Genomic DNA, 9,199 nt, shown 5'->3' with positions numbered 1-9,199 from the left:
CCTGACCTAATCAGAGCCCAGACAATGTGATCACTGGGCTGGGTTTAGATTGGACGTCCCACCCACGCATGCTTCCTCCTTTTTACATTTTAAATAAATCTTAGAACAACGCTAAGTGGTTAAAAGTCAATTTATGGAAACAGGCAATCCAGACAAAACAAAATTAATATTGCTAGGGTAGCAATATTAATATTTACTGTATTGATAGGATCAGAGAAGCACATTTTATAATGAAAAGAAATTTCCTAGGGAAATATTAGAGTCTTACAGTAAATAACTTTATGCACCTAACTACATAGAACTGACACATAGAGAGGCAAGTCCCAGAAGATAAAACTGAAAAATCTGCGATCATGATGGGAGATGTTTATTTGTTTTGTAACAGGATTTTAACCGAAACCAATAGTTCAGAGAACAATGTTAGAAATGCTGTATAATTTGGCCAGGCGCGGTGGCTCACGCCTGTAATCCCAGCACTTTGGGAGGTCTAGGAGGTGGATTATCTGAGGTTGGGAGTTCGAGAGCAGCCTGGCCAACATGGCGAAACCCCGTCTCTACTAAAGATACAAAAAATTATCCAGATGTGGTTGCAAGCGCCTGTAATCCCAGCTACTCAGGAGGCCGAGGCAGGAGAATCACTTGAACCCTGGGGATGGAGGTTGCAGTGAGCCGAGATTGCACCACTGGACTCCAGCCTGGGCCACAGAGTGACTCCCGGAAGGAAGGAAGGAAGGAGCATTAAGAACATTTATGGGGTTATATTAGAGGAGCACAAAAGCCTATGAAAGCAGCTCCCAATGGCCAAGTCAAGTTGAGCAACACAGTAACTAAAATACTATTGAGTTATAATTCAAAGCACAAAATAAATACCTGCGGATTCGTGCTGTTATGAATAAATGAGTAAATTTAACAAATAGAGAGAAGAGACAAAACCCCTCTGCAGAAGAATTCTAAATAAATTTACCAAAACGTTGCTCATTTTGAAAATGTTATGTAAGCTTCTATAAATAGAATTGTGCTTTATACAATTTAATGGTTTTGTTGGTTTGTTTCATTTCCCTTGTCTATGGTTTTCTGTGTAGCTGTACTCGGTCCTGTTGCCTGCTGTAAGGAGTCCAATAGAATAAATGTTTCTGCTGTTGGTAGGCATTTGGATTGTTTCCACTTTGGCTTCTTACAGTGTTGCTCAGAACATGCTTGGATATGGATGCTGTAGCTCATGCGTCCTCTTACCTAGGAATGGATCCTTTGTCATAGAATACAGGCAGCCCACAGTAATTTCTGGGTTCAGCATCAGTGAATTCTGCCAACTGTAGGTCAAAAATATTCAGAAAGAAACAATAAAAATAACAATACAACAATCAACTGTTTACATAGCATTTACACTGTATTGTATAAAATTTACAGATGATTTAAAGTATCTGGGAGGATGTGCATGTTACATGCACATACTAAGCCACTTTATCTACGGGACTTGAAAATTCCCAGAATACTCAGGGGGGTCCTAAGAATCAAACCCCCTTCAACCCAAGGATATTAAGGGACAACTGTATGTGAATTCAAACTTTATCATGCCTAATTGTTTGTCAACACTTATTACCAATTTACACGCAGGGTAGCGGTGTATGAGAGTGCTCAATGTTCTTTATGTTTGCAAACATTTGGTAAATATCAGACTTTCTAGTTGTAGCCAATTAGGTGAGGTCCTGGTGGTGTCCTATTAAGATTTACATTTTCTATGATTATGTCCCGGCACAATAGCCTGGATGACACAGTGAGGCCTTCTCACTTAAAACTAACAAAAAGGATTTTTATTTCCCTGGTTACAAATCAGAGTGAACAATTTTTTCATTCATTTACTGGCCAATCAAATTGTCTCGTTCATGAAGTATTATTATGTCTTTCATCCTTTTCTCTACTGTGTTTGCTGTCTCTGTACTAGCTCCTTATGTATAATGGATATTAGCTCTTGGTTGCATATGAATGATACAATTTCTGCCCACAATCCCTGATTTTTCTTTCTCCGTATCTTTTGATAAACAGAAATCCCTCTTTATCTCTAACAGTAAGAATGTTATTCAAGATAGCTAACATACATGGTGACTATAAATGAAAAATACTGCTCAATTTACTCTGTTTAGAATAACTCATTTAATCTTCACAATAACCAATAGGATAAATCTTCACTCTACTTTTTGGATGACAAAACTGAGTCATGAACACATTAAATAACATGACCCAGGTGACAGCTAACAAACGTTAGTCAGGTATTCAAACAAGAATCTCCAACATGATTCCTTAAAAAAAAGACAAATTACTTCTCCCTTGTCAAACTGTGATGTTTGAGATGACATGAACAATACATCTATGTACAGAATACAGAGGCCAAACGCAGACACACGTACAGTTGACCCTTGAACAAAAAGGGGTTTGGAAAACTGAACCCTTCTGCAGTTGAAACTGCTCATGTAACTTTTGACTTCCCCCGAAACTTAACTACTAATAGCCTACTGTTGACTGGAAGCCTAACCAATAACATAACCAGTTGATTACCAGAGGTTTTGTTTGTTACATACATTCTGTAACTGTATTCTTACAATAAAGTAAGCCAGAGAGAACAAAATGTTTTTAAGACAATCATAAATAAGAGAAAATACACTTGCAATACTGTACTGTATTTATGGATACCTTAAGTTTACTTCCTGCACTCTCTAGAGTAGTCAGTCTGGAGTGGCAGGCGAGCTGCTGCCAATCTACAACATGCATCAAGCAACTCAGCTTTTCTTTGTACTGTCATGACAATTTCTCTGCTTCTTGGGAACACTTCTAACACCAGGAGAGACACTTCCTTATGGGTTCTATGGTGTTATTTAAGCTTTACGATATTGCACTAGACACGATGAAAAATACTCGAGAACCTGAAATGATTACTATTTGCTGCAATTCACAATTTACTGAAGAAAAATCTTGCTTATGTGGAGTAGTGTCCCCCAGGGTTTTAAGTGGACATGGGGCACAGTTGAGGTCACCGCAATAGCAACCTGAGAGAGCTACAAAATTCTTACGATAGTGCAGTATGTATTATTATTAATTTTATAGTTATGAATTAATACTGAATATTCACATTTATTTATGTATATACTTTTAAGACAGTCTGGCTCTGTCATATATATGCGTATATAAGAAAGAAAAATAAGGTTACATCATGGATGTAAAAATATATGTAGATACTAGTGTATTTTATTATTCATTACCATAAAATATACACAACTCTGTTGTTAAAACTTAATCAGCACTTAGACACACAGGGACCATACATGGTGCCATGTGCAGTTGAGATATATATATATGATCATATATATCATATATATGACAGAGTCTGGCTCTGTCACCCAGACTGTAGTGCAATGGGGTGATCTCTGCTCACCGCAACCTCTGCCTCCCAGATTCAAGGGATTCTCCTGCCTCAGCCTCCCGAATAGCTGGGATTATAGGCATGAGCCTCCATGCCCGGCTAATTTTTGTTTTAGTAAAGACAGGGTTTCTCCATGTTGGTCATGCTAGTCTTGACCTCCCAACCTCAGGTGACCCACCCACCTTGACCTTCCAAAGTGCTGGGATTACAGGCGTGAGCCACTGAGCCCAGCCTGTTTATATTTATCTCAACACACATGGCACCATGTATTGTCTCTGTGTGTAAGTGCTGATTAAGTTTTCACAACAGAGCTGTGTATATTTTATGGTACTAAATGATAAAATACACTAGTAGAGACGGAGTCTCCCTCTGTCGCCAGGCTGGAGAGCAGTGGTGTGTTATTGGCTCACTGAAACCTCCACCTCCCGCTCCCAGGTTCAAGTGATTCTCCTGCCTCAGACTCCAGAGTAGCTGGGATTACAGGCACATGCCACCACCAGCTAATTTTTGTATTTTTAGTAGAAAAGGGGTTTCACCATGTTGGCCAGGATGGTCTCAATCTCCTGACCTTGTGATCCACCCACCTCGGCCTCCCAAAGTGCTGGAATTACAGACGTGAGCCACTGGGCGTGGCCAGTTTGACTTTTTATTACTTAGCATTGTTCTAGGATTGATTTAAAGGTAAAATAAAAGGGAGGGGCATGGATGGGTGGGATGCTAATCTGGACCCAGCCCCATGATTACATTGGCTGGGGACTGATTGGGTTAGGATGCCATGCAACTATAAAGCCAAGGTCTTTGCAACCTGGGGCTTCATTTGGAGTTCAGCTACCAAGAGGAAACCTCTCTGGGTCCTGGAGTATTTTCATCAGAAATTACGAGATTTTGGTGGAAGGTAGGTCGTTTTATTTCTCTGTTGGAACACTTTTTGGTATTTGTCTTACTGAGAAAATTATTATCCCACCAGTTGTTCATAAGATTCAGTTAAAAATTTTAAAACATCTCTGCCAGATTTTTAGCTATGCCCCCTAAGTTATCTCAATGCATTTCATTTGTATTTTCTTTTCTCTTCATGCCTATGATTTTTTAATTCTCACCATCTTTTTTAAAAGTCAAGTTTGAGTTTTTGTCATCTTCCTATTGGGGGTTCTGTTTCCTTTTGCGATGGTTGCTGCTCGTGTCTTTACTGTCATTGTTTCCTTCAATGTTAATGTATCCAGTTTCTTGAGTGGAGTCTTTAATTCATTCCTTTGCAAAGGTGATCATTTTCCCTCTTAGTTTGATTAGATGCTGCTCTTTTTCTGTTTTATTATTTGACCTTATATCCTGATGTTAACACAGTATAACCTTGTTTAGCTTAATACTAGCTGAGTATTTCTTTTCTCTTGTCACAAATTGTAGATTCAAATATTCTGTATTTTGTGTTGTTGTTCAGGTTTATTGTTTTGACTTCCCGGAAAGACACCCAGGTACAGTGGAGTTAGCAGCTTCTTATACACCCAAGCCTGAAAATCCGGAGAGACCTCGCAGTGATACCTCCAACTGAGGAAACTCACAGGGCTGCAGGTGGAGCCTCACAAATAAACCATAGCATTTTGAAAAAGAAAGGAACAGAAAGACATTATTCCCCAGCACTCAGAGGACACCTAAGAACTTGTGAGTCAGCTGTTTCTTGTGTGCAGCCATGAAGTCTGTGCACTCTGTTCCCCAGAACACAGTTTGTAGCATCATGACTTTTTACCCAACCATGGAAGAATTTACAGATTTCAACAAATATGTTGCTCACATGGAGTCCCAAGGCGCACACCAAGCTGGCCTCGCCAAGGTAATTCCACCCAAGGAATGGAAAGCCAGAAAGACTTACGATGGTATTGAAGACATCTTGGTCGCCACTCCCCTCCAGCAGGTGACCTCTGGGCAGGGAGGTGTGTTTACTCAATACCATAAAAAGAAGAAAGCCATGACAGTCGGGAATTATCGCCATTTGGCAAACAGTAAGAAATATCAGACTCCACCACACCGGAATTTCGACGATCTGGAGCAACAATACTGGAAGAGCCACCCCGGTGATTCACCAATTTATGGTGCTGATATTAGTGGCTCCTTATTTGAAGAAAACACTACACAGTGGAACCTAGGACACCTGGGAACAATTCTGGACCTGTTGGAGCAGGAATGTGGGGTGGTCATCGAGGGCGTCAACACCCCCTACCTGTACTTTGGCATGTGGAAGACCACATTTGCTTGGCACACGGAGGACATGGACCTTTACAGCATCAACTACCTGCACTTTGGGGAGCCCAAAACGTGGTACGCAGTGCCCCCAGAACATGGCCAGCGCCTGGAATGCCTGGCCAGCGAGCTTTTCCCAACAATTTCCCAGGGCTGTGAGGCCTTCCTGCGGCACAAGGTGGCCCTCATCTCTCCTACAGTTCTCAAAGAGAACGAGATTCCCTTCAGTTGCATGACTCAGGAGGCTGGGGAGTTCATTGTGACCTTTCCCTATGGCTATCATGCGGGCTTCAACCATGGCTTCAACTGTGCAGAGGCCATCAATTTTGCCACTCCACGATGGATTGATTATGGCAAAGTGGCTTCACAGTGTAGCTGTGGGGAGGCGAGGGTGACCTTTTCCATGGACGCCTTCGTGCGTATCCTGCAACCAGAGAGCTACGGGCTCTGGAAACACAGGCAAGGTTCTGCCCTTGTGGATCACATGGAGGCCAAGGTTGCAGAGAGCCAGGAGGAGAGCACCTGGAGGGAGGACATAGCACTTAGGAGAGCTGCTCTGGGCCTGAGGCATCTCCCGAACTACATAGCCAGCTGTCCCACACAGACTGTGCCCCCAGGGCTCAGTTACAACCCAAAGGGCCTTGACACCGGTGCTGTGCCAGAATCTGAACTCCAAACCCTAGGGACATCAGCCTGGGTTTTTCATGCTTCCACTGGAAGGCAGGGTCCTTGTCGTGGCCGTGGCCATGGTCCTTGTCGTGTTCGTGGTCGTGGTCTTGGTCGTGGTCTTGGTCGTGGTGGTGGTCGTGGTCTTGGTCGTGGTCGTGGTCGTGGTCGTGGTCGTGGTCGTGGTCGTGGTCAAGGTCGTGTTCATCGAGAACTGGGAACTGAGGAGACAACTGTCCAATCTGCAGCCAAGAGGCACCTCTCAGTGGGGATATGGAGCACAGTTCAAGGCCGCAAACCTCACTTCCAGTACCCTGATGAAACTTTGATGGACAAACCCACATCTTTGAGCAGGGGCCTTCTGCATCTTGCCAAGCCTTCTGGCTGCTGCTGTGCCTCTGATCTTCAACCCTTGGGGCCCCCACTGGATCCTGACGAACCGATGCACCCTGGCCCATGCCTGCCGTCCCTTGACAGCATTGTTAGTAATCTCCCTGATGTCCTCATCACTCCTCCCAATGTCACTGTGCCTTTGATTAAGTTGCCCACGGACACGGGTGGGGACCAGAAAACCATGCTGAACCTGGCCAATGTTGTAGCACTGGACCACTCTTATGCTTCTAGGGTTCTGTTCCCAACTAAGTTTTCCAGAATTTCCTGGGCCCCTGATTCATCTGCTAGGGCTAAAACCAGACAGAGATATGCCACTGAATTTGGAGACATTTTCCTCTAAAGCATGATTAGTCCTCTGAACCCACAGCTATGAAATACGGTGCCAAATGTCAAGTGATAACTCCTGCTTATGCCAACCCCAGGAACCAGAGAAGATTCCCGTTCAGCACAATTCTGGCCTGGGCTTCTCCCCAGTGAAGATTTTTTACCTCCAATAACTGACACATTTCCAAGGCCCCCAGATATTTTCTCCTACTGTGACAACCAGGGCTCCCAGCAGCCACTGAAGTTCCCACCCTAAAGGTTGCCACAGGTTGTTGTAGTACCTCTCAGGGACTCTCTGTCTACTCCTAATCATTGTGCCTGTGGCCTTCATCATGGCCCAGATGCCATGGACAGCACTCATTGCTGAAGTCCCCTCAGGATACCTCCCTTACTGCGGTCCAGATCCCACAGTAATTTGGACTCACATTGGATGGTGCTAAGAATCTGACTGAGCCTTTCATTTTTACCTCATCTGGTTCTCTGTTTCTCTGACCCTAGGTTCCGCTGGACATTGCTACAGCCCCAGTGAGGTTCAGGGCTTCTCACAGTCCTTCAACTGCAGCATGCCCTTTACCCCAGGCTGCCATCCACTGCTCATGCACAAACTAGACCTTTAGACCAACTGAGTCTGCTCATGAATTCATGGCCCCAGAGATATTTTGTAATGTTATTGATGTTTATTAAATTTGCAATCTCTAGTGTATAACTGCAAAGTAAAGAAAATCTTTAATACATGTTTTTAAAATTAGAATTACATAAAGTGATGTATCAAAAAAAGTGATGTAGAAAAGTGTTTGAGATAAAGTAATGGGCAAAATTATATCTAGCAAAGAACAAACATAAAAGTAAAGTCACAAATTTTAAGTTTAGTCTAAGTTGAATGAAGACCAAAGGTACATAGAAGGCTTCTCTTCAATGTAAAAGGCTAGATTTCACAATGAAACTGCAGCACTCCTGAATATTGAAGTAAGTTTGATAAAGTATGACTTTACTATATAAAACAGAAAAAGACTCAGTAAACACAGGTACGTTGAAGTCACTGACATGGTTTGAATCTAAATCTCATGTGGAACTGTAATGCCCCGGTGCTGGATTTAGGGCCTGGTGGGAGCTGACTGGATCATAGGGGCAGTTTCTCATGAACTGTTACACACCATCACACTGGTGTTGCTCTCCCCTTAGAATTCTCACAAGGTCTAATTGTTTAAAAGTGTGTAGCACATCCTCACCATCTCTCTTGTTTCTGCTCCAGCCATATAAGATGTGCCTGCTTCTTCACCTTCTGCCAAGATGGTAAATTTCTTGAGGCTTCTCCAGAAGCAGAAGTTTCTATGCAGCCTGCAGAACCATGACCCTAATAAAACCTCTGTTCTTTATAAATTACCTAGTCTCAGGTATTTTTTTATAGCAATGAGAGAATGAACTAATACAGCAAATTGGTACCAGCAAAATCGTTGCTACAAAGATTTCTGAAAATGTAAAAGTAGCTTTAGAGCTGGGTAATCAGCAGAGGCTGGAAGAGTGTGGAGGGCCCAGAATACTACAGGAGGTTGAGGGAAATTTGAAACTTACTAAGCACTTGTTATATTGTGATCCAAATGATGATAATGATATGGAAAATGAATTCCAGCATAAGTAGATCTCAGATTGAGAAGAAGAATTTATTGGGAACTGGAGCAAAGTTTACATCTGTTAGGTGTTAGTCAAGAGGTTGGCTGCACTGTGCCCCTGCTCTAAGGATCTATGGAACTTTGAACTTGAGAGCAATGATTTAGAATACCTGGCAGAAGAAATTTTTAAACAGCAAAGAGTTTAAGACCTAGCCTCTCTACTTCTAACAGCCTATACTCATATTCATGAACAAAGAAATGACCTGAAACTGAAACTTACATCTGGTTCCAGTGAAGCGAGTAGAAAAGGGAAGCAGAGTATCGAAGTTTAAGAAATTTGCAGTCGGGCCATGTGGCAGAAAAGAAAACCATGTTTTCGGGGGAGGAATTCAAGCTGACTGCAGAAATTTACATCACTACAAGGAAGGCAAGTACTAATAGCAAAAATAATAGGAAAAACACCCCAAAGGCATATCAGAGACCTTCCTGGCAATGCTTCCCATCACAGGTCTGGAGGTCTAGGAGGACAGATTATATGTTGCAATGTGAGAAGGGCATG

General features: G+C 42.6%; 1 protein-coding gene across 1 annotated transcript; it reads left to right on the top strand.

The window, feature by feature from the left end:
- The first annotated feature begins 4,864 nt into the window (after positions 1-4,864).
- Positions 4,865-8,377, top strand: KDM4F (lysine demethylase 4F). The gene has a single exon (XM_035265218.3). It carries the CDS (start codon positions 5,100-5,102, stop codon positions 7,044-7,046), a length of 1,947 nt encoding a protein of 648 aa, XP_035121109.3. The 5' UTR covers positions 4,865-5,099; the 3' UTR covers positions 7,047-8,377.
- The last annotated feature ends 822 nt before the right edge of the window (positions 8,378-9,199 follow it).

Source organism: Callithrix jacchus, chromosome 10, assembly GCF_049354715.1.
Source record: "Callithrix jacchus isolate 240 chromosome 10, calJac240_pri, whole genome shotgun sequence".
NCBI lineage: Eukaryota > Metazoa > Chordata > Mammalia > Primates > Cebidae > Callithrix > Callithrix jacchus.
The sequence above is the reverse complement of the archived record's forward strand: the minus strand, read 5'-3'. Positions and strand labels throughout refer to the sequence as shown.